This window comes from Marmota flaviventris, chromosome 17 (genome assembly GCF_047511675.1).
Source record: "Marmota flaviventris isolate mMarFla1 chromosome 17, mMarFla1.hap1, whole genome shotgun sequence".
NCBI lineage: Eukaryota > Metazoa > Chordata > Mammalia > Rodentia > Sciuridae > Marmota > Marmota flaviventris.
In genome coordinates, this window is record NC_092514.1 from 59,891,475 (window position 1) to 59,915,814 (window position 24,340).

Genomic DNA, 24,340 nt, shown 5'->3' on the forward strand with positions numbered 1-24,340 from the left:
ATCAATATAGACATCTTGGGAGTTGGGGATATAGCTCAGTTGGTAGAACTGAGGCTTGCCTCACATGCACAAGGCAATGGATTTAATCCCCAGCACCACACACACACACACACACACACACACACACACACACACATACACATACACCCCACACAATAGATAGGTAAATATCACATCCCTCAGGAAGCCTCCTCCAGCCCCCCAAGACTGGGTTAGGAGCCCTGCTATGGTCTTTTTCCATCCCTGATTGTAATTGTACCTGTTGCCCCTGAGGGTGGCAGTTGCCTCTATTCACTAGCACATTCTAGTGCTGCTCACATGGCCTGGCATTTGGAAGGTGCTCCATAAACCTTCACTGAATGCATGAAGTGATACTTCCTGACATTTGCCATTGGAGCCCTTCCTAGTGGTTCCCAAAGGAGAGGCAGGTGGGCACATGTTATTTTCCTCACAAGGGCTGCCTGTGTCTACATTCTTGAAGAAGTCCCAGTCATTTCCTTTGGCTTGGTGGCATGATTTCCTTCAATCCCTCATGACATCAATCCTCAGTCACTTCTCACTGCTAAACCCAATTTATAAGCCTGAAGACAAGACTCCAGACAACTTTGATGGTCTATGGAAGAGCTTGGATTGGGATGGGAGGCTGGAGTTTGACCTTGCAGTCCTCCTGACCTGAACTGGGATGATGTTCTAATAATGTGGAGGTCCATTCTGCTTCCCCTCATTGGGTTTCTGGGGCAGGTGTAATCATTTCTGTGGTGAGATGTATAGGGACACAACCAGTCGTGTTTTCAAATAAAATCACATGAGCACTCACACACATTCACACACACCACCACCACACACCAGCACTCCCACTCTTTGGCAGAGATGGGTTTCAAGGAAATGAGTCTCAAGTGGACATGATGGTGGTGGGCAGCATTCCTTTGTTCCTGTTCCCTCCAGCATCCACCATGGTACAACAAGCCATAAGAAGGAACAGTGAGGGAGTAGAAGCAAAAGGAGAATAGAGTCTCCTTTTGTTTAGAGTCTTCAGGTCAGAGGAACAGGGAGTAATGAAGTCAGCAAAGTAACAACTGGCCACATATCCCATTTTCTCCTCCATGTCATCTCAGTGTCTCCTTGTCCTTCCCTGTCCCCAACCAGGCCACATGATGAATGAAGCCATCCATTGTTGGCCTTCTGTTTCATACTGAAGTCTTCATTCATGTTCTTTGGAAACTACTTTCTCTGCAGCTGACTGACTTCCTGTTCCATTGACCTAAGGGATGGCCTGGACTTGGGGGAGAACAGACCCAAGTGTACAAAAGCTTTGGTGGTGTCCCAGCTCCCAGAACATGATCTCCCTCTGGTCAGAAGCTGAGTAGCATTCAAAACTGTTTCTTGCATTTTATCTCCTGACCTTTCCTGGGCTTCCAGCAAACAGAAGCCCCCCTACTCTATTCCTTCTCATTGCCCTCTCCTCTCAAAGGCAGATGGAGAAGGGTGGGTAGTTGACTGAAAATTAAAATTTGGGCAAAGAAAGTACTAGATGCCATACTCACTTCTCTGATTCTCAAACACTTGAAAATTGGGCCTACCCCTTCACTTTATTCTCCCCCTGACCACCTATCTCTTCCCCAAAAGCCTGTCAGTAAAGGAAAAAAGTCATCTTCCATTTGAGCCAATTTACTTATTTTTCCGAGGTAATACAGTTACATGGTTTGAAATTCAAAATGTACAGAAAGGTATATAGTGCTAAGTCCCCTCCCAAGCCTGCCCCCTCCCCAGAGGTAATCAGTGTTACTCATTTCTCTTAAATATGCGTACATAAGCAAATATGTATTTATATTCTCATCCTTTCAAAAACAAACAGGAAGTGTACACTATACATATTCCTGTGCTTTTCCTTTTTTACTTGAAGATTATTTATTATTAATATCTAAAGACACATGATTTTTTAGCTGGATAGTATTGCACTATAAGATTGCATCAAGTGCCAGGTGGGATGACACATGCCTGCAATCCCAGCTGCTGGGAGGCTGAGGCAGAAGGATCACAAGTTCAAAGCCAGCCTCAACACAATGAGACCCTGTCTCAAAATAAAAAACAAAGGGCTGGGGATGTGGCTCAGTGGTTAAGCACCCCTGGTACCAAAAAAAAAAAAAAAAAAAAAAAAAACCTGCAAGTATTGTTTTGACCAATTACCTAGGGAGGAATGTTTCTAATCTCTTGATATTACTGTACCCATCCCATCCCAGTCCAAACCCCAGGAGGGACAAACAGATCCCTCCAGGTCAGGCTCCTCCCCATTAGAGTCCCCAGCTCATTAACATGTCTGCACATGACTGGACAGTCCTGGCCTGAGGGTGGGGTTCCCAGGGTTTCTTGCATCTTGGTCACACACAACCCTGAGACAAGATAACCATTCTTCATTACCCAAAACCACCTGCAATGCTAGGTTGAGTTGCTGCTCACACTATGAACATTCTCATCAAGAGAGTACAGGGCCAGCAGATGAAATGGGCAGAGAGAACTTTCCAGAAACACATCCTGCTCCAGATCAGAAGTGGGGGCAACTCCTACTCCTGATATGTGACAGACAGGGATTATCCTCTTCAATGATTTGTCCCATTGCATCTTTGAGACTTCCACAAACTCAGGACCAGAAGAGACTGTAGTTGAGAAACGAGGACTAGAAAACATGGGGGCTAGGATAGAGGGAAAATCACTCAGGACTTGAGGGGAAATTCCAAAACACAAAAGCAGGCAGGCACTCAAGAAGGAGGTAGTGGGTAAGAGGGGGTAAGGATGAGAGAAGGAAGGGACTTGGATAGAGGGAATGTGGGCAAAGGGTCCCTTCTAGCTCATCTGTGGACATGCAGGACTGATGGGCATCCTGCCCTGGGATCTCTAGGGAATTATTTCCATTGCAGAGTCCTTGGAAATCGTCTAAAAATATTTGGAAATAAAAGATTTTTTTTTTTTTTTTTAAAGAGAGAAGCATTTGAAGAAAAGCATAGCTATTACTCCAGCCCCCTGGCTGGGTCATTCCTCCTCTCCCTAAGGTAGGAACTCAGCACAGCTGGGACCAACCAAGCCCAGTGTTCTTATGTCAGGCATCTCAGGATCACAATGCTCCAGGAGGAGGAGGCAAAGGAGGACAGTGGAAGAGAGAGGACCTTGACAGATACATCAGGGGTATAAGGAAGGAGAAGAAGGAAACAGACTGCCCTGCCCAGTGTCCAGTTGCTGCCCCAGCCATCCTAACCTGACTCAGCCTCTGGTCAGACTGGCCATCCCAGGAACCAACTAGTTGTAAGAGAAGCCCCCATGGGAGAAGGCAGGGAGGTCAGGGGCACAGGCAGCAGCCTGGGACAGGCAAGCCAGGGGGTTGATCCCACAGTCCCCAGCATCCTGGTCCTCCCGGAAGTAGACTGAGTCAGCAGAGTAGAAGGAAGGGTCCTCATCAAAGAAGTTGTAGGGTCGGAGGAAGAAGCCCACTCCATTCCCCACAGTCACCGTGTTGGGAATATCCTCTGCATGTGGGATGTGCAGAAAACCAGCTGTCACCCAGGCCACCAAGTCCTATCAGGGGGAGAAGAAAGAGGATCATGAGGTCAGGCTTTGCTAGGGATATGCCCTACCTCCCCCAGTGGCCCTTCAGGGAAGGCTTCAGCTCACCAACCCATGGTTCTTGAACCTTTAAATATTTTCCCTTCTGACCCCAAAGTCAAAGCATGAAGAGTCAATTTCATAGTGGACTGTACCTGGCCTGCACCCTCCATCTCTGATGCTTCCTATCCCTCTGCCCTCTGCCTACCAACCCGAAAGCTACTTCAGCTGCTCTCCCTACCCCCCAATTCTCTGAGGTTTCCCAAATTATAACTCAAGCCAGAAGGATTGAATGAGGGAAGAGCAGGGCTTGAGAAGCAGAAGCAGGCTGCCATGGAGACTCTTTAATAGTCAAGGAAGGAATGGAACAAGCTCAAAGTGCAGAGCTGTGGTCTTCTCTATTAATTTCCAGCCCTGCTTGAGTCTTGAGGCTTGAAAAGGACTCAGTCCATGAATTCAAGTGCTGTAGGGTTTGGAGGACAGGCCCTGCTCCTCACCCAACTGATGCATATGACTTCCCAGCTCAGGAAGGTTCTCAAGAGAAAAGGATCAGGTCCACTAAAGTGCAGAAAGCAGGTGTCCGCTCCACCTGAGATCCCGTGGTTTTCAGGGACTCTCCCAAGAGAAGGTGAGACTCATCCTTGTACCTCCATCCCTCTGATATCCCGCCCCCCAAGTCAGCTCACCTCTCCAGCAATGGTCTCATTGTTGATGAAATCATTGAAATCCACAGTGGGAGCCCAAGGGTCATTTTGATTAAAGATGCTGGTGCTACTGGGCTCCTCCTCCTTCCGCTGGGTCACCGCCAGATGGTACCTAGAGGGGGACTGCTCAGGACTCCATGGTCACTAACCCCATTCTGCTGCCTGATCATGATAAAAGGAATCTGGGTGCTCAGACTTCAGCTTCTTCCTGTCATTCACATACCAACTCAGGACTGCGGAATTCCTGATGTCATCCTAGAGGGTTCCATCTTCCTGTTGGTCACCCTGCCATTTTACTGCATGGTCCCTCCCCCATCCAAAACAGGAATAAGTCTTCACTTCTCAGTTTTAGTCTTCCAAAGAGAAATGAGCCCCATTGGGCACACTGATAGCTAAGAAATGCTGAGATCTCATCTCAACGTGAGTACAGTCCCAACTGATACTAGTGTCCCTCCAATGCTTCCCTCCCACTCTCACCTCCTGCAGCCCTGACAGCCCACCACTCACCTCTCCCAACTGAAGGCTCTCTCCATGGAGCTGTTCTGGGGCAGTGGCTCCCCTGCAAAACTAAGTATCTGGATGCGGTAGCCTCGTGGGTGACCCCACTTGTTGCTGTGGTTGCTGGCCAGGTACAGGTAGCGGGGAGTGGCCCCTCCCAGGGGGAAAGCAGCCTGTTCCTCTGTTTCCAGCAGCTTTCGGGTCACCTGCATTCTCTGTACCTGGTGTTCAGGATGCCAGGGCACAGTCGTGGGGACAAAGGCCATGTCTTCAGCCCAGACCCAGTTCTCCAGTCCTGTGTGGGGTGGGTGAGGGTGGAAGGCTGATCATGTAGTTGCCCTGGTCCCTCTGGAGTCCTCCCCCACCTGGATTCAGAGGGGGGTCAAAGAGCATCCCAGGACAGAGTGTGGCCTCTGTTTCCTTTCCCTCTGAGACAACCCCAACCTGCCAGTCGAAGATGTTGATCTCTAATTAAAATATTTTTTCAATATTTCATTCATTTTCCTTTCAGCATTCTTATTATTATTATAAGTTGTAGATGGACACAATACCTTTATTTTATTTATTTATATGTGGTGGTGCTGAGGATTGAACCCAGGGCTTCACACATCCTAGGCAAATGCTTCACCACTGAGGCACCACTCCAGCCCCTTTCAACATTTTTTTTTTGGTACTGGGAATTGAACTCAGGGGCACTCAACCACTGAGCCACATCCCCAGAGGTATTCTGTATTTTATTTAGAGACAGGGTCTCACTGAATTGCTTAGTGCCTTGAAGTTTCTGAGGCTGGTTTTGAACTTGAGATTCTTCTGTCTCAGCCTCCCAACTGCTGGGATTACAAGCATGCCTGGTCTTTTCAACATTCTTCAGCAGACAGGACTGTGCTTGCCCCTGGGGACAGAGATGAATGAAACACCATCCTAACCCTACTGTTGTCCCAGGGGACAAAGACAGGAAATCACTGCCTACCCTATAATGGGAGAGGGGCACGGGTGAGGCAGAGTCAGGGTTACAGGAATATAGGTGCAGGCAGTGATATGGCCCCTCTGGGGCAAATTTTCTGCCTAGCCTGAAGGGATGTTACCAAAAGAAATGACATGGAGGGTCATTCTAGGCATGAACAAAGCCTAAGCCAAAATCAAGAAGACTAACTATAACCTGTTTGCTCAGGCACAGGGAGGATGTGGGTGTGGCTGTGGTCAAGCAGGGCAGGTTGGAGCTCCTCCAAGAGGGGATGACCCTCGTAGTTTGTTCTGTAGCTGATGTCCTGCAGAGGCTGGGTAAGTTGGGAGCTATGTAAATTGCAGGCTGGCACGGGTGGCCCTCTTGGCACAGAGTGGACCCTGGATCTGAGAGCATCAAGAGGGGAGGCAGCAGAGAGAGGGCTGACATCTATAGGGGTTACCAGTGAGGGTTCTGAGATATTGCAGAGGCAGAGCAGGGGAAAAAACAGTGATAATGAACTAAAGGAGGGAAGTGAAAAGACAAAGACAGAAATTTCAAGAAATCATGTAGCCTTGACTCTGACCAACTTCAGGAAATTCCTGGAATTCTCCACAGTATTCATTCTACCTCTCACATTGAGGTTAATTGTGGCCAGAATGAGTAATAGAAAATCAGGAAAGAGGAGGACACATCTCCCAGGAAATGTACAACCTAGGTTGTTCCATGATGGTCTCCTTGTGCCAGGGACTCAGCAGCATGCAAACAGATCCTCTAACATACCAGCACTATGGTCCAGACACAGAGAAATGAGCCGGAAAACCAAGAGCTGCCTCCCTGAAGTGGGGCCCACATAAGTGCATAGGAGATAATAGGGAACAGACCCTGGCTCCATCCTGACTTAGCCATTTCTCAATATTTTCTTTCTTTCTTTTTTTTTTTTTCTTTTACTGCAATACTGGGGGATTGAACCCAGGGCACTTTACCATTAAGCTGTATTACCAGCCCTTTTATTTTATTTTCAATAAATTTCATTTTATTAAACTACTGAGGGTCTTGTTGGCCTTGAAATTGGGATACTTCTGTTTCAGCCTTTGTGGCATATGCCACAGAGCTCAGATGTTTATTTTTTGAGACAGGATCTCTCTAAGGTGCTCTGGCTGGCCTCAAACTTGCTATCTTTTTACTTCAGTCCCCCATGTCTCTTGGATCATTGGCATGCAGCATAGCACCCAGCTGATTCCCAAGATTTTCTAACGGGGTCACATGGAGGAAAGCTGGCAGTTGAGCTCCCAGCCAGCAAGCTAAGATCCAAATAAAATTCAACAGCCAGCTTTCTCCCATACAGCCAAAAGGGAACCATGAAAATCAAAATTCTTTCTTTACTGCATAACCTACAAAAAAATCCCAAACAAATGGAACTCTTCAGTCCTTCTTGCACAATCCTTGTTCCCCATCAAGATGTCTTACCTGCCACATCCAGATCCACCTTGAAGTGGGCACTGTGGGTGTGAACCGTGCCTAGCGTGTGTTCCCCAACTCGGTTCCCATACTTTTGGGCAGCACCAAAGAGGAACGAAGAGCTGATGTAGCCCGTGGCATGGACTTTGACTTCTATGGCCCCGTTGGGGTGGAAGATCATATCCCACACATAGTCATAGTTGAGCAAGGTAGAAACAGATCTGAAGACCAGCACTGTCTCCGCAAGGCCCCCAAAATAGTAGGAGTTGAAATCTGAGTGATGTCGCCGCAGGGGGAGGCCCTGATTCTGTTCAAACACACAAAAGGCATCATGTATTGTCTTGGGGGTCTGGGACTCCAAAAGGAAGTGCCAGTCCACATATGTGGCCAGGTAGGGGCAGTCCACCCCACGCATCAAGGGTGTGGAGTACTTGCCAATGCCAAAGCTACCATCCATATAGCGGGTCAACATTGCAGCTGGGGAATTTCCACCATAGATGGCCACGGCCTCCTGGACGCTGACTTCATAGGCCACCCTCTCCCCTTGGAAACGGATGTCAAAGATCCTCGGGCCACTGAAAGCTCCAAGGCCAAAGGAGAAAGTCCACATTGAGGAGGCCACTTGATTCCCCTGGACACTGAAGCGGGGACCCTGGGGATGGAACTGCAGAGGTGGAGACAGACCAGGGGGCACTGGGGACTTCAGGGACCAGGACCCACCTGTGCCATTGTCTGGGATTACCACCACATTCACCAGGCCAGCCTCAAATTGGTCCTCTAGCTGGGCCAGACTCTCATAGTAGCGGCCTTGATAGAATACCTTCTGGATGGTCCAGTGGGCAGGGTTCAGGGCCTTGTGGTCCACCAGCAGCTCCAACCCCACAGGGTGCAGGAAAAATCCAGCCCCTGAGAGGTTGTAGTAGAGGCCAAACCAGGTGGCCCGGTCCCCTGATTGTAGACCACGGGGAGCCGTGGTCATTGTCACCAAGTTTTTTCTCTGAATTTTGTAGAAGCAGCAGTGGTGAAGGAGTCCCTTAGCCTGGGGCAGTTCTCTGTTGAAGATCATCTGGTCTATGTCCAGGTATTCTCGGATCAGCACAGGGCGTCGGTGGTAGGGCAGGGGGCCCCCATGACGCTCCACAGTCACATCCCGCATGTAGGAGGGGTGAGGCAGTGGCCCCACCACCAGCTCACTTACATTGGGCTGGGATTGTCCACCAAAGAAGATGATGGCCAGTGCTTCTCGGGCAGGTGGCGGGCCCCCTCTGTCCAAGTGGGTCAAGGCAGCAGCCTTGGGGGGCAGCTGCAGCTCCACTGAGAAGACACAGTTGTCTGAGGGGCGAGCCTGGGCTGCATCCACCAGCCCTGGCCCCAGCTTCTGGGCCAGAAAACTCATCACAGCTGTCAGCTCCTCTGGGCTCAGGTCTGCAAACAGTTGGCTCTGGGCAGGGTGTGTCCAGGGCTGGGCACTTGGAGATACAGAGGGGCAATGGGGAAGTTGGCTAGGTTCAGTCCCATCTCCACCCCTGCCAGCTAGTAGGACACAAACCAAGGCAAAGATGGTGATGATGGCCAGAGCGAGGAGCACCAGGGTGGTCTTCTGGTTCATTGTCCCTTGAGATGGGGCAGGATTCTACCAGTGTGAATCTGTATATTCTCAGGCAAGCATGAGAGGGGCTCTCTTGGCTGCTGGACCAGGGGCTCCGGGACTCTGGCTGCAGTTCCTGGTAGTCAGCTGCTTAGGCTGAAGGCTGCCGAAGAGGAGGAGGCAGGCAGGGTGGGGCGGGGGGAGGGGCACACCAGAGTTGGGGGGCGGTCTCAGCAGGCTGCAGCAATTTCCACAGACCTTACATGGCTTTGTTTTCCAGGCTCCAAATCAGACTCTGCTCTGTAGGTCAGGGTTGGAGTTGGGGAAAGCTGGTGCTGGCGGAAGGGGGAAAAAAGAGCTTGTGCAGAAAAATCCACCACCAGCAAAGAGGTGGGTCTGCCCAGCAGTCCCTGGGCCTCTCAGCCCGGTTTCTTCTATAAGCCCCACCTTCTCTGGGCCAGATGTTCTCTTTCCTGTAACTGGGAACTATTGTTCTCCTCCCAAGCAAACCCTTATCTCCAGCCTCCTCAGCTTCCCAAGCAGCATTCCTTGGCCAGGTCTACCCCCCTTGCACTCTCTCCTCCATTGCTAATTTCATTGGCATGAGTCCTCAGTATTCCTTAGAGGACTCTACACACTTAAAAAGTCAAACAGAACAAACTCAAGTGAAATTCTTATAAGACTTTTTATTATCAATTACACATAACAACCATTCCTTTTTAATACACATGCATAAAGGAATGCCTGGTATGATGCAAACATCAGCTAATTCTGAGTGGTGGGATTTGTGGTGTTTTTGCTTGAATATTTCAAAATTGTTTTTATAAATTTGTCATTTACAAAATGAGCAGAAAGTAAGAATTAACCAAAGTGACACATGGAGATTTTATAGCTTGGGAGGAGGATATTCCCTAAGGAGTACGGAGGGTAAAGAGTCTGAGGAGCAATGTGATAAAAACACAGGGAACTGAAGGGGGAATGGAGAAGGCAAGTGTCTCTCATCAGATGCTGCTCCCTACCCCTACCCCCTATGTTCCCCCCTACTCTCAGATCTAGAAACCTTGATAAGAAAAAAGGGGAAGGTCTGGGATACAGGCTGCCAAGTTGGGGGTGCAGGCCACAGGGTTGATACTGCAGAGCCCAGCATCCTGGCCCCTCTCAAAGTAGACACTGCCAGGGGAGAAGATGGAGGGGTCCTCATCAAAGAAGTTATGAGGTTGGAGCAAGAAGCCAACTCTGTTCCCCAAAGTCACCGTATTGGGGACATCCTCAGCATGGGGAATGTGCAGGAAGCTGGCTGTAACCCAAGCCACCAGATCCTGCAGGAAAAAGGAAGAGCTGGAGGATTTTGGAGGCAAAACCCAAAGAACCACCCCTCAGTCACAACTCCCTCAGGCTGTTTTATGCCTCTGCCCAGCAGCTGGAAAGTGGGCAGTGTCCCATGACTAATCTCACCCTAGGAGGGATGACCCATTCGGTCAACAGAGAACCCCTTGCCCCCAAATCAGAAATAGAAACCATTCCCTCTAACCTATGGCTAGAGGCTGGGCAGCCAAGATGCAGGCATAGAGGAGCAGCCCTCCTGAACCTACAGCTACCAACCTCTCCTAAGAGGGTTTCGTTGTTGATGAAGTCAGCGAAGACAATTGAGGGTGTCCAGATGTCAGACTGGAAATAGATGCTGCTGCTCTGCGATTCCTTCTCCTTCCTCTGGGTCACCACAAGCTGGTATCTGACCAGGAATTGTCATAGGAAGGTGGTGTTGGAAAATATCAAGAGCCATTACTAGCCCACAAGTCCTTTGGATCACATTCTGAGAGTCCATTTCCCACCCCATTTCTACTTGGATCTGAGGGCAGGTCCAGGGATAAATGGTAAGCCATGGGTAGTGAGTTAGGGCCAGTCCTTCCCTACCACCCACTGTCCAGGGCCCTCCTCACCTCCCCCAGCTGAGGGCCCTCTCCATGCTGCTCTCCAGGGGCATGTGTATGCCAGGGGGGCTGTGGATCTGGATTCGGTATCCACGCTGGTGACCCCAGGCATTAGTCTGGTTGCTGGCCAGGTAAAGGTAGCGGGGAAGGGGGCTTCCCCAGGAAAATGCTGCCAAATCCTCCCTTCTCAGGACCTGCCGTGTCAGTTGTGGCCGCTGCAGCTGGTGCTCTGGGCTCCAGGGGACTGCAACAGGTTTAAACACCACGTCTTCTGCTACCACCCAGTTTTTCAGCCCTGTCAGGGTGAGGGAAGGGAAAGGAGTTCTACACCAAGTAAGGTGGTTTGGACAGGCCCATCTTCCCCACAATGCTAACTGCACTGGCCTGACATCAGAGAGTACCACCCTGTGCTAGCACAGTGTTACCCCACCTTCTTCTAACTTGCCCTGTCCAGTAGGATAACCACTATTCTCATGTGGCTTTTTAAATTGAAAATTCAGTTCCTTGGATGCAGTGGCCGCATTTACTTTGTTTGGTAGCCACATATGGCTAGCAGCTCTTATATATAATGACAGCACAGATACAAACATTTCCAGCATCGCAGAAAGTTCCATTAGCATTTGCCCACCAGCAGATCTTATACCAATATTTGCTTCTCTGATTCTTTCTGAATCTCTACCCTAGGCATAATCAAAGCAGTTTTATTGCTATTTTTCCAATAAATGGAAAAACACATGCAACTGGGTAGTAACATTCTTTTAACTATGAAAGGAATCTGTCTTGGAGAAACTAGTTAGGAAAACTCAATCCCCTCCCACAGTCCCAGATCTCCAAGCTCTGTGACTGCTTTCTACCAGCAAGGTAGGGAAAGCTTCCAATCATTTTCAAAATCAGCAGATTTGTAACTCTTTCTTTTTCCTTGCAGTACTAGGGATGGAATTTAGGGGCGCTCTACCACACCAAGCTACATCCATGGCTCTTGTTATTTTTTGACAGTCTCACTCAGTTGCCCAGGCTAGCCTTGACTTATGATCCTCCTGCCTCAGCCTCCCAAGTTACTTGGATTATAGACATGAGCCACCATGCCCGGCCAGATTTGTCTTGTTTGGGAGTGCCTTGGAATTCTATTGCACCCACAGCCTGCATTGCCCAAAGCAGTATTTGATCACTCTCTCTTCAGGTTGAGACTGTTAGTTCCTTTAAATGTGACCTATGGAAGGTACCTGACAGTGAGGCACTCCACTGGGGCTAGCACCTCTGCCAGCTGCAGTTCTGTGCTGGCACCTAACTACCAACTTCTGGTCCCACAGCAGCAACCTGGGCTGCACACACTAGCAACTCAACATTAACATTACCTGACTTGACTTCCCAAAATAAGCCTCTTTAATGCCAAAAACACTGAAGTGAAACTTCCAATTGGAAAAGTCATAGTCCAATTATGTCAGAGTAATCTAGCTAATATGATTATTTCAGATGTGTTTTGGCTTGAGTTTTTCCTCCGCCCACCCCTCCACAAACTCAAGCACAAGCCTATATGCATGCAGGGTACAGATTTTGTACATAGGAGGCTAATGTTTCACAAGAAATACTTAGTTATACTGCATTATTCTTGAGCAGACACTTCCTGCCCCATCCTCCTTAATTTCCCCAACTATAAAATGAGGAGGGGCTGGTGGATATCTAATTTTCTTTCTGGGTCTAAGTCTGTGATTTGACAAGTTTGCTTTCTGTCCTTGAAAGATCTGTCAAGAGCAGCAAGTCTTCTTTAAGAATTCCTTTATACACTTGCAGCAAGCCTATCACATATCTGACTCATCTCTGGAAAGTTAGTTCATTGTGATCACAGGTATGGGGCAGCCCTCCCCACAAGGCCAGTTAGCACTGTGGAGAAACCCCTAGTATGAGACCCTGTCCTCCAAGCCCCAGGTTGCTTTCTGCCTATGCTCAACTCTGCCCTCCCCACCCCCACTCACTCTCAGGATTACTGAGCAAGTAGCAAAGTGCATAACTCCAGCCCCATCCAAACTGACAGGGCTAATTCACTCTCCTAAGGTGTCACCCAAGGCTAAAGCAGCCAGACAATACATTTAAACTAGTTTCACAACTGCTGCTGGTCCTGGAGGTTGGGGCTGGGTGGAAGAACCCTTTACACCTTTGGCCAGATACCCAGAAGCCCAGACATGGACTAGCTGACTACACAGTCCAGGTTCTCCCCTTCCATAATCACTGTGGAGTTGGCATAGTTGCCTTGCTGTTCACAAGACCTCAGCTTAACCTAAGGGATTCCCTCCCCTCCCCTAACCCCACCCCTCAATTTTCACACCCTGAATACTCACCTGCCACATCCAGGTCCAGCTTGAAGTGGAAGGCGTGCGTGTGCACCGCCCCCAGCACCCGTTCCCCTACACGATTACCAAAGAGGAGGCTCTCTGCTCCTCCACTCAGGAAAGCTGTGTTGACATAGCCTGTGGCATGGACCCGCCCTTCAAGCGCCCCATTTGGGTGCAACACAAAGTCCCAAATGTAGTCATAGTTACCCACAGATGACACAGACCTGACCACAAGGGCTGAGCTGGCCAAACCACCATAGAAATGACTCTCAATGTAATTGTGGTGCCTTCGAAGAGGTAGTCCCTGAACCTCCTCAAATACACACACTGCCCCTGGGAGCAGCTGGACTGTCCCTTTGCCTGCTAATATATGGATGTCCACCATTGTGGCTTGATAGGGGCAGTCCACACCCCGTACTAAGCCTCGGCTGTTACGGCCAAGTCCATAGCTGCTATCCAAATATCGGGTCATCATTGTCTTGGGTGAGTCAGCACCATAGACAGACAGGCACTCCTGGACACTGACTTCATAGGCCACTCGCTCACCCTTGAACCGAACATCAAAAATCCTTATGCCACTAAACACCCCATGGCCAAAGCTCAATGTCCAGAGGGGGGATACCACCAAGTTCCCTTGTACATTGTACTGAGAACCCTGGTGTGAGAAATGAAGAGGTGGAAGAGGGCCCAGGGTGATTCGGGACCTGAGGGATGAAGACCCATTTGGTGTGGGTAGAGGCACTCTAACCACTTCTAGCCGGCCAGCTTTAAACTCCCATTCTAATTGGCCCAAGTCTGCATAGTAGTGCCCAAGGTAGAAGACCTGCTGGACAGTCCAGCGGGCAGGGTCCAGGGCACTGTGATCCAACAGTATTTCCAGCCCCACAGGGTGAAGGAAAATACCAAGACCTGAGACATTATGGTAGAGGGCAATCCAGGTAGCCCGGTCCCCTGAGCGCAAACCTCTAGGGGAGGAATGTAGAGGTGCCAAAGTGGAGCCATTGTAGTTCAGGACAGAAGCCAGGAAGACAGGTGCCTTGGGTAGTTCCACCTCTTTCAAATGCCTCCATGTCTGTACCAATTCAGATCTCAGCATGGGACGTCGGTGATAGGGCAGTGGACCACCATGACGCTCCACAGTCACATCCCGCATGTAGGAGGGGTGAGGCAGTGGCCCCACCACCAGTTCACTCACATTGGGCTGGGGTTGTCCACCAAAGAAGATGATGGCCAGTGCTTCTCGGGCAGGTGGCGGGCCCCCTCTGTCCAAGTGGGTCAAGGCAGCAGCCTTGGGGGGCAGCTGCAGCTCCACTGAGAAGACACAGTTGTCTGAGGAGCGAGCCTGGGCTGCATCCACCAGCCCTGGCCCCAGCTTCTGGGCCAGAAAACTCATCACAGCTGTCAGCTCCTCTGGGCTCAGGTCTGCAAACAGCTGGCTCTGGGCAGGGTGTGTCCAGGGCTGGGCACTGGGATATACGGAGGGACAGCGAGGATGCTGGCTGGAACCACCTTGCCTGGTCAACAAGATGTAGGCCAGAGCGAAGATGGTAACAAGGGACAGCACCAGGAATACCAGAACCACCTTGAGCTTCATGGTAGATGCTGAAAACTAAAATCAGAATCCTACCAGCAGCTCCTTCCAGTTCCTGACATCAAGTCAGTGTTTATATTCAGTAGGATGGATACGAATGGAGAAAACTCCACCCTGTGGGTTGGACAGGAAATGTCTAACCTGATTTGCATAATTTTGTTCCAATTTTCTGCCCTGTGGTTTGGCTTTTTCCTTGTCCCTGAACTCCTACTAGTAGCAGTAAGTATCAACCACTGATTCCCATCACTTAGACCAGTTGAGAATGCATCTGGACTAATGATACGAAACTTCACCTTCCACCCAGAATAGGTCTGAGAAGAAAGCAAATCTCTGGTGCCTAATTCAGTTCTGCATATCACATATATAGGCAACCAAACCATTTTTTTTTTTTTTTAACTTTATGCCAGGCACTAGACTGCACTATACTCCAGTAGCTCCAGGATATACTGCCCCGTTCAGCAGTAAGCACTCAGTTCTGCCTGTGACCTAATGGCAATCCCCTCATTTAGCTTCAGGCTTCTTCTATCTAATCAGTGAGAAAGGAGGAGAGGTTGAGGGCCTGGCCTTTGTATTCAGATTCCAGCTTCCTAAGCTGTGTGATCTTAGGGGAGAGACTTAAATTCTGAGTCCTCACCTATACAGAAGGCATACAGAAGGCATAAAACTACCCAATAGATTCTTAAAGATTAAATGTGATCCTGCACATCAAGTGCTTACCAACCCAACACAGGGTAGGTAGTCAAAAAATTGCTGGCTATTGGTACTAATCTGTGAAAGAGAACAGAGTAGATGTACTTTCATTGTTTAAGACCTTAAAACTCTTTACAGAAACAATGGGATCATTGGAAACCATAAAGCTACTTGCAAGATGAGGAAACTTTATTTCAGAGGGAAATAAGAGTCCTAAGCAGCCCTCCAAGTAATTTTAAAACCAAGACCAGAATCTCCTCAACAATTTAAGACATTATTCAGAGAGGAGAATTAATATAAGGTAAAGAAAATGACTGAGGATATTCCTTGACCACATCATTCCCCACATGGAACTATAGCAGCCTCTACTGGCAGCTCATGGGAAGGAAGGAACTAGGATCTTGTGCAGGTAGGACAAAAGGCAGCTAAGGTTTGGGAAGAGCTAACTTTCACATAATTTCAAAATGAACACAAAAGAAGGACCCACCCGTCCCTCTTGGTGGGCATGTCTCAGTCTTTCCACTAACCTAGAAAAAGAGGCAGCTCAGTTGGCAAAAGGACACACAATAGCATGGCTGGAGGTGTTGTGGAGGCAGGTGTCCGAATATGCATGCATGAACCAGTATGTCCCTTGCCACTAGAGCATGGCACCAGGGTCTCCAGCTTTAGAAAGAGGTCAAAGTACCTGTATTTTTAATAATTTCTTGACATGGTAAAAGAATTTTACATTACAATCCAAGGGTAGTAAGGTGAGGAGGCAGCAGAACAATTGAACAAAAAGGGAAACTGAGAAACACATGGTGGGAGGAGGGAAGGGTTTTAGTTGGAAAGGATGCAGGGGTACGGGTAGGTAAGGGCACTGCCCAACTAAAATGCAATTGGTTTGTTACTGAACACTATTCATGGGAAGACAGCATCCCGGCTCCTTTTCTACAGAATACTGGGAGTAAAAATGATGCATCCCAGATGGATATGATTGGGGTTGGAAGACAGAGACAGGGAAGAATAAAATTCAGAAATAGACACTGAGAGTCACTGGCAGACTGACACAGATATCAACTCTCATTAGCAGGAAAATAAAAGCTGGGGGAAAACGGGGGTTAACAAAAAAAGCTGTAACAATAAATGATATCTCTGGAAGGTTCAAGAGAGGCAACTGACTCTTCTATGGTTTTGACTTGCCTGGCGTATTCCCACACGCACACATATATACATCATATGTATGTGCACACACACACATATACACACAAATGACTGCTTTCCCCAGAAGCACAATACTATAAATAAGAGAAATATTTCCCAAAGGAGCAGCAGCGTCTAGACCTCACAGTTGCAGACACCCCACCCCAATGTACAACTGGCCTGGGAAAAGGCAATCATGAGTCAAAGGACCAGCCATTTCATAACACCAGAAGGACCAAGTCAGAGAAGAACAGGCCTAACCCAGCCCTTTGATCTCCACTCTTAGTTCTCCTCCAACTCACCCTGGGCACCAAGCAGCAACAATATCAGGAGGGAGGATGGCTCCAGGACTTTTCCCTGGGTATATGACAACTAATACAACTATCACCTCCTGAAAGGGGTGTGTGTGAAAGGGACTACAGAGGAAGAGGAAGGTATGCAAGGTACTGGAGTAAGAAGGTGTGTGTGCAAATCCATATGTGTGTGTACAACACGTATATACATGTGTATGTGAAACCCCCAGTTATAAAACATCTGAGGGTGTTAAGGATATTGAAGGCCTAAGATGTTGTTTGTCACGATTAGGTTCAAGGTGGGATGTGAATAAAAGGGAAACCCTAGGTTATCACCAGGGCAACTGTGGCAGGGAGAATTCAATGTCCCACAGATGCAAGACACACCATCTAGCCTTACAACAGGAAGAGAGGAGATGGTTCCCCCCACACACACACACTTCAGTTCCTAAAAAAACCACCTAGCATTCTCCCTATAGTTCCCTCAGCTTCTAACCAATCAATCAAAAGGAAGAGAACACAAAGTCTGACAAGCAGAGTGCGAAAGGGGAGAGAGAAAACACAAGTGTTCTTGTGCCAATATCCTGTAAGCACAAACCTGGGAGTTCTCCAGAAATTAGGACAAGCTGGGTGTAGGGTACTAGGGAAGGACAGAAGAGTTCCTGAGGCCTGAAAAAAGAGGTAAACACATCACGGAACTAGATGAGAGTTTCATTAGATTCTAACTAAAAACAGAGAGGTGTGATTACTATTTCCAGCCAGTTTCCCCATCACGATAGTCATGTAACAAACCAAGGCAATGTCGGTCTTGAGCCAGACTCACAGAGTCCCCTGGCCCTGGCCCTGGCCTCAGTACAGTGTCTCTGCATTGCTACTCCGGGGCCGTTTGATCTTCTCGATATTTTTCAGGATCATGTCATGTAGAGTGACCTGGGAGAAGAGGGATCAGGGAATCACACATCTGTTCAACCCTTACCTCACCAAGAAAATGAAATACTGCCACAAATCCCCAAGCTATCATTCATGTCATCCCAGTCCCACTCACTGAAACTGCATTCAGATTGGCTGTACTACCTCTCTTAAATCACTCAAGTGGGTCTGACTGAGCATTGCCCCAGAGTCTAAATGTACGATATCCCTTATTTTAACAACTTATTTTTGTATAGTAGATATTAAATCCCCTTTTAGAGATAAAGAAACTGAAGTCAAGCTTGAACAAGGCAGAAGTCACATATCATAAATGGAATTTGGTCCTAAACCTAGGTCTTTCTGACTCTAAGACTCATATCTAACCATTACACTATATTTCATATACACACCCACCTAGATAGAAAGGAGATACCCAGGTAGACCCCCCTCGATGATTTTATGTTCCTAGCACCCCTTCATGAGCAGAATTTGTTCTACAGTTTTGTTTTTTGTTTTGAGATGGGGTCTTGCTGTTATTTAGGCTATCCTTCAACTCACCATTCTCCTGCCTCAAGAGTCCTGAGTGGCTCAGATTACATGCACATGCTACTGCATCTGGCTGTTTTATTTATTTTACCACCAACCCTCAGAAAGTTTTAAGAAAACTCTCAAAAGAAGTAGAAGTCAAGGCAACTTCAGGCAAGAACCAAAGTTACTCACATATTGATTCCTCAGCTCTGATATGATAAGCCGAAGACTGATGTATTCTTTCTCATCAATCTCTGTCACGGTGCGGCGATAGTCCTCCTATGAGGAGAGGCAGAGAAAAAGGCTAGTCCCCAAGATCTGACTGTTCAGATAGCTCATTCCCAGTAATGTCACTCCTCCTTATCCTGCCTCCACCCTTTGGCCACAAACACTTACCACATGGGGATATTTAGCTATTTTAGAAACCAATTTGGCTCTTGTAATATAATATCTGGAAGGAGAAAGAAGAGGAAGAAGCTGCAGGAGATCCTGAATAGTGCCTACCACCTCACCACCGCAAGTTATTGGGCCAAGCATAAGCAGCCCTACCTAGAAATCTGGTCCAGATAAGATGCAGCTTCACTCTCAACAGTTCTTAATTCTGCAACTGTCTCCTCCTGGGGAAAAGCAAACAAAAATAAGTGAGTCAAAAGCCACTTCCATGTTACTATACAGCAATCCCAAAGAGAAAATAGATAAAACAGGGGAGATGACGTATCTCCCCAACCTTGTAATATAAGCATCTTACCTGAATGGACACACCAAAGTTGTTCCCATCTTCTATCCTGGGAATCAGGAGCTGTACCCACATTTTGACCTGGAAATTGCGAGATCAAAACATACATATGACGACTTTGGCCTTTTCTGCTGAAGCCCCGAAGCCCATGATTCATGATGCTGGAGCTAGATGCTAGGGACACAGGACTCAGGATTACCTAGTCTGCCAACCCCTACACATGCCTCCAACCCTGCATCCATCAGTTTTCACAGTTCAAGTGGAACTATTTAAGGCCAGCCCACAGGTCACTAGCCCCAGCCTTACCGTGTTACATTTCTCAATCAGCAGCCGGATCTCAGGTTTCACTTTCTCAATTATGTCCACCAGCTGCTGGTTGCTTTTTAGCATCCCATTGGGCATCACAAACACCTTTGTTCCTGGCAGAGATAGGAAGGTCAAATGATTAGGGTGGGAGGAAAACCTCAGCATCCTCTACCTTTTTCTCTTCTTCCCTGCACTCGTGAGATGCTATGACCACTCCTTTTTATCTGTCACAGTCCTACCACAATACCACTATCAGAATAAGAGAGAGACGCATGCATTAATAGATGAATAGCTAAAGTATGCCAAAAGCTTTTCAGAATAAGGAAATTTTAAAAAGAAAGGAAAAAAAAAAAGTATATATATATATATATATATATATATTTGTGTGTGTGTGTGTGTATATATATATATATATATATATATAATCAGCAATTATAATTAAATGAGAAAAAAAAACCCAGAACTGGAATTTCCACAAAAAATCTGAGATGTGGAGTTTCAATTTCTAATTGTTCTCTCTTGGCAATCCACACTAAATCGAATACTCTGTTTTTTGGAAAACCAAGTTTAGAGCATTAAATAATGGCTACGTTTGGAGGACTGGTGACTACTCGATGAGAAATAAAATCAGATCTTGCTTCCTGGCTGAAGACTAGATCCATCCTATTTCTCAGGGCTGCTGTTGAGCTGGGGTAGAGGCAGCTCTTACCTTGGAACGCCTCTTCACACTCATCCAACCTTCGCTTCTTATAAGTGGGCTGAGGAACAAAAAGGCAGGAATTAGCCTGCCTTCAACACTGACATGCCCATCACAAGATACCCTTTAAGCAAGTTTACTCCCTTCCTCAATCCCATAGATTGTCTTTTAATCTCTGCATAAATTCCCAAGTACATATAAGGCTTTCAGAAAAGGTTCTTGCCACAAAGCAATCAAGGGAGAGGGAAGATGATAAAGTACAGGAAAAATAAACTAATCAAGGCATGGTGAAAATAATCAAAGAAATATGCACAAATCTGCTGGTTCTACAAATAAAGACAATATTCAATCAACAAACATGTAATTAGCACCTGCTATGTACCAGGAACAATACTAGGAGTTGAGAATACAAAGTGGAGACAGTTCCTGACTTCCAGATGTGCAAGGTCTATCAATCAGACAGTGATGCAAGCAAAAAACAATACAACTTCATTGGTATTATAACAGAATGTGGACATATGACTGATGAGGACTAGGTGCTAAAGATGCACAGCAAAGACAGGGCCTGTACTTATATAGTAAGAATTTCTCATCCCATAACAAGACTCAAGACATTGAAAAGAGGTATGAAAAGTCTTGTTTAGAGCCATGGAAAAAGGCAGGCAACCTGGGGTTAATCCTATTTGAAACTCGCTCAAACACTAAAAGTAGCAATAACATATTCACCTCATGTTATAAGTGAGAATCAGGGGTTAAAAGGAATATACTGAACCATCATGTCTATAACACTCAAGAATCCTAGTCCTCATATCTGATTCCCATTGTCTTCTATGTACATCTTCAAGTTACCAGGAAATAGAGGATCAAGAACCTACTGCTTAAGAACACAAAGATAAATAGTAAGACACTTACACCATCCAGTCCATCATGGCTATTCGTGAGAAGAATGGGATCAGGGACTGGGAGATTCATGTCCGAGTGGATCTGAGTTAGGTCATGGATGTTTAGGATTGGTTCCTAAAAGAGAGACACCAACCCCAAAAACCATATTAGTTTTTTCAAGCTGAACAAAGAAATACTTCATTTGAAGGTCAAGGAATGAAGTGCTTTACAGTACAAAACAAAGCAGAATCAACACAATTTGTCACTTATCAGAAAGATCAGGACCCCAAAAATGGGGAATTTAAGAAAGAAAAAGGTCTCTCACCTTCAAAAAACTATCAAGTTCTAATAACTTCTTTGGGAAAAAATTTGCCACCAAGTCTTCTGCCTAGATGAGGGGAAATACAGCTGAATTAATAATTGTGGGAAGGTCTCTCTCTCTCTACAGATCTCTCTTCTCTGGGAAATTACCAACTATTAATCAACATTCATTTTTCTATTTATTTCACTTACCTCACTTGTGATCCGCTCCCTGAAAGAATCAACCTAAAATTAACAAAGAGAGTTACTCAGTAGGAGCAATTCAGTACCTGGGCAAAAGAGGTAAAGGCAGGATGGGAAATCCCAAACCCAGCCGTCTCCCCCACCTTGAAATTGTAATGAGAAGGTGAGAGGCCCCCAGACTGCAGATACTTTATTTTTTTGAGGATCCATTTCTCCATCTCAGGAGAGGGAAAGTCGGGGCTTGAGGGCACCCGTTTGTGTCCTCTCCTCTCCCCTTCCTCCCTCCCTCCTCCCTGTGTCTGAAGCTGTTTGAATTTGATTAAGCAGACAAAAGACAGGTAGATAGAGGGATGTGAGCTCACAAACGTGCCAACTCCCACCCAGGCCTGGCCTATACACGAGCCAGGCGGGCCTCCAAGGGCAGGGTCAGCAGCAGCGTCTGGGGGCGGGGACGTTGCTGGGCTGAGGGACTTCCAGCTGTCACTGGCCTAAAGTACTGAGTCCAACTCGCGTCCGCGGAGGTCTCCTCCGGACTCTCCAATACCATACGCAGTACAGAAAGCCACCCAATGTTATCCTTTTCCCCATGCCATCTCCGGGAGTGGGGGGCTGGGCTGAACAGAGCGGAAGCTCAGAGCTGATGTCCCCAGGGAGACAAAGACGCCATGGAGAGTGGGGAGCTGTTCAGGCTACTGCGGGTTCGAAGCCGGGGGTAAGAAGTGCCGGACCGGTGCGGCTACCTTGAGCTTCACTTCCTGATCCACTTTCAGCAACGAGGCCATGGCCGGGCCGGGCCGTGTCCGCTCCGCTGGAGACCGGAGGCGCTGTGGGCTCCGGGGAGGGGGCCAGAGGGACCTGAGGAATCTCGGCAGCCCTCGGGACCCCGCCGCCCTCTCTGGCTTTCTCACTACTCGCTCGTACCCTCCCTCCGTGCCGGCCGTACGTCCGGCGGCCCGCCTGCTGCCTGCTGCCTGCTCGCTCCCTCGCTCGCCCTCCCGGCTTTCGCCGCTCACGCCGGAAGTTACGTCACAGCCAATCGCCGAGACTCCTGCGAGGATGTGCACGTGCTCCGCGCAGCCTCTCTGACACTTAGCTCGGTGTGCTCCTGGGGTAGCTCGTCTTACCCGGGCTCCTGTGCTGAGTAGTACTGAAATAAAAAGGAGGGTGGGAGGGGTGGAGGGGTTACTGAGTGCCCAAGAGATTTAGGAATGTTTGACCCTTCATTGGCCCGGAACTCGCCTTCACCAAAGGGACCTTCTGAGCCGCTGCGGACCGGGGAACTACGCTGTCGCGCCCCAGTGACGTAAACCCAAGGAAGCCGGCCGCCTAGGTTCTGAGTTCAGGGGTCTAGTCCGCTACCTTCTCCCTTGGGCCAAGGCTTAAGTATTTAGGCTAGAGCTAAGTTCCGTTTTTTTCAGGTTTCCTGGTATAATTCTGCGCCAGTTATTGTTACAGACTTCCAGACCTCAAAGATCAACAACCTGATAGGTGAATTTATGCCCAGAGCAGGGTAGGGTTTGTCCAAGGCAACACAGCGTTTCCAGTATACTCTGGACCACGACCTAGATCTCCTGACTTCTAGGACAAAGAGGTATCCGTTTTCCTAGTAGAAGACTACCTCTTCGTTCACCAGTCATTCAGTATATATCTTAAGATTGGTTATTTCACTCAAAAAAATGGGCCCAAATTCTGTGCTAGGCTCTGGAATAGCCCTGTCCCAGAGCCAAGAAATATGTGAGTTCCATATGTAGGTTAAACTCTCTTAGTAGCCACATTTCCTTTCAAAAATGAAGGTGAAATTAATTTTTGCTATATGTTTAGTAGTTTATACAAGTAAGTCAGCCTTCTGTGTCTGTGGGTTTCAAACCACAGGGTTCAACCAACTGGATGGAAAACATTCAGAAAAAAAAAGTTGCATATATATAGACATTTTTTTCTTGTTTTTGTTCCCTAAGTAATACATTTAAACAATTATTTACATAACATTTACATTGTATTAAGTATTATAAGTAATCTATGGGTGATTTAAAACATAAAGGAGGATGTGGGTAGGTTGTATGCTAATACTATGCCAATTTCTAAAAAGGACTTGCACATCAGATTTTGTTATCTGCAGGGGTCCTGGGATTAATCCCCTGGGGATACTAAGGGGAAAGAATATATTATCATTTCAACATGTAATCGATATGAAAAAATAATGCAATATTACACATTTCTTTTCTCATACCAAGACTTTGAAATCTGGTATATATTTTACCATCTCAATATAGAGGTGCCACTGGTACTCAAGAGCCACGTGTTTAGTGCCCCCTCTATTGAACAGAAGAAATTGAAGATAAACAAGATTTTCAAGGTCTCTGATTTCATGGGGTTTATTATTTCAATATTTCCTGACTCCAGAAATTAAGCCAACAGCATAATTAGAAATTTTGATGAATGTTAGGAAACAAATGGATAACAGACAATACCAGGGATCTGTTTTAGATAGAATGACCAAGGAAGTCCTCTGATGAAGTGAAAATTAAGCTGAGAGCTAAAGGATATAAAGAAGTTAGCTTGGGAAGAGTGAGAAGAGCCTTCACAGGAACAGGCAAATAGGGAAAGGAAGAAGTTGAAGTAAGTGAAGTAGTGAGCTGGGGGTGTTGGAGAAGGTTGTTAGGAAACAATTTGGATTAAGTGCAAAGATTGGTCATTAGGTTTACGTTTTGCAGTCACTCTTGTTGCTGAACATTTATCCTGGGCTGCTATTGGTACTAAAGGCTAGGGAAAATGAAGGAATAGTCAGTTAATTGAAAAAATGCATAAGAAACACTGACTATGGCCTTTGGAATCAGAGTGAACTGTCTTCAAATCCCACGTCAGGTCCTTACTAACTGGAATCTTGGGCAAATTACTGAAATACTGAGACTTAATTTTTTCTTCTGTAAAGTAGAATTTTAATAATTATTGATAAGTAATTAATGATATGTAATT

General features: G+C 47.2%; 3 protein-coding genes across 4 annotated transcripts; all 3 read right to left on the reverse strand.

Moving 5' to 3' along the window:
- Window positions 1–1,652: 1,652 nt before the first annotated feature.
- On the reverse strand, window positions 1,653–9,295 carry Aoc3 (amine oxidase copper containing 3). The gene is made up of 4 exons (XM_027947110.2): window positions 7,210–9,295; window positions 4,806–5,091; window positions 4,281–4,410; window positions 1,653–3,567 (listed from the first exon to the last, which is right to left on the reverse strand). Exons 1-4 carry the CDS (start codon window positions 8,807–8,809, stop codon window positions 3,292–3,294), a joined length of 2,292 nt encoding a protein of 763 aa, XP_027802911.2. The 5' UTR covers window positions 8,810–9,295; the 3' UTR covers window positions 1,653–3,291.
- A 159-nt stretch (window positions 9,296–9,454) lies between these two features.
- On the reverse strand, window positions 9,455–15,888 carry Aoc2 (amine oxidase copper containing 2). Of its 2 annotated transcripts, none has more exons than XM_071603423.1 (4): window positions 14,013–15,888; window positions 10,729–11,014; window positions 10,391–10,520; window positions 9,455–10,107 (listed from the first exon to the last, which is right to left on the reverse strand). In XM_071603423.1, the coding sequence occupies exons 1-4, from the start codon at window positions 14,641–14,643 to the stop codon at window positions 9,841–9,843; spliced, it is 1,314 nt and encodes a 437-aa protein (XP_071459524.1). In that variant the 5' UTR covers window positions 14,644–15,888; the 3' UTR covers window positions 9,455–9,840. The 2 variants fall into 2 exon arrangements, with proteins under 2 accessions (XP_071459524.1, XP_027802913.1); XM_027947112.2 differs by having other exon boundaries at window positions 13,056–15,888.
- A 106-nt stretch (window positions 15,889–15,994) lies between these two features.
- Psme3 (proteasome activator subunit 3) lies at window positions 15,995–22,389 on the reverse strand. Its single transcript, XM_027947146.2, has 11 exons — window positions 22,108–22,389; window positions 21,377–21,409; window positions 21,189–21,251; window positions 20,894–20,998; window positions 19,994–20,042; window positions 19,285–19,397; window positions 18,991–19,059; window positions 18,792–18,859; window positions 18,639–18,693; window positions 18,435–18,521; window positions 15,995–17,735 (listed from the first exon to the last, which is right to left on the reverse strand). Exons 1-11 carry the CDS (start codon window positions 22,147–22,149, stop codon window positions 17,655–17,657), a joined length of 765 nt encoding a protein of 254 aa, XP_027802947.1. The 5' UTR covers window positions 22,150–22,389; the 3' UTR covers window positions 15,995–17,654.
- Window positions 22,390–24,340: the final 1,951 nt, after the last annotated feature.

Coding starts and splice junctions, on each gene's coding strand:
- Aoc3 (XM_027947110.2), bottom strand. CDS start 8,809: ATGAACCAGAAGACCACCCTGGTGCTCCTCGCTCTGGCCATCATCACC. Junction 4,411..4,805: donor AGAGCCTTCAGTTGGGAGAG/GTGAGTGGTGGG, acceptor GTCCCCCTCTAG/GTACCATCTGGCGGTGACCC. Junction 3,568..4,280: donor ATGAGACCATTGCTGGAGAG/GTGAGCTGACTT, acceptor TCCCCCTGATAG/GACTTGGTGGCCTGGGTGAC.
- Psme3 (XM_027947146.2), bottom strand. CDS start 22,149: ATGGCCTCGTTGCTGAAAGTGGATCAGGAAGTGAAGCTCAAG. Junction 18,694..18,791: donor TATCTGGACCAGATTTCTAG/GTAGGGCTGCTT, acceptor TTCTCCTTCCAG/ATATTATATTACAAGAGCCA. Junction 18,522..18,638: donor TAGCTAAATATCCCCATGTG/GTAAGTGTTTGT, acceptor CTCTCCTCATAG/GAGGACTATCGCCGCACCGT.
- Aoc2 (XM_027947112.2), bottom strand. CDS start 14,643: ATGAAGCTCAAGGTGGTTCTGGTATTCCTGGTGCTGTCCCTTGTTACC. Junction 11,015..13,055: donor GCTGGACCTGGATGTGGCAG/GTGAGTATTCAG, acceptor TCACCCTGACAG/GGCTGAAAAACTGGGTGGTA. Junction 10,108..10,390: donor ACGAAACCCTCTTAGGAGAG/GTTGGTAGCTGT, acceptor TTTTTCCTGCAG/GATCTGGTGGCTTGGGTTAC.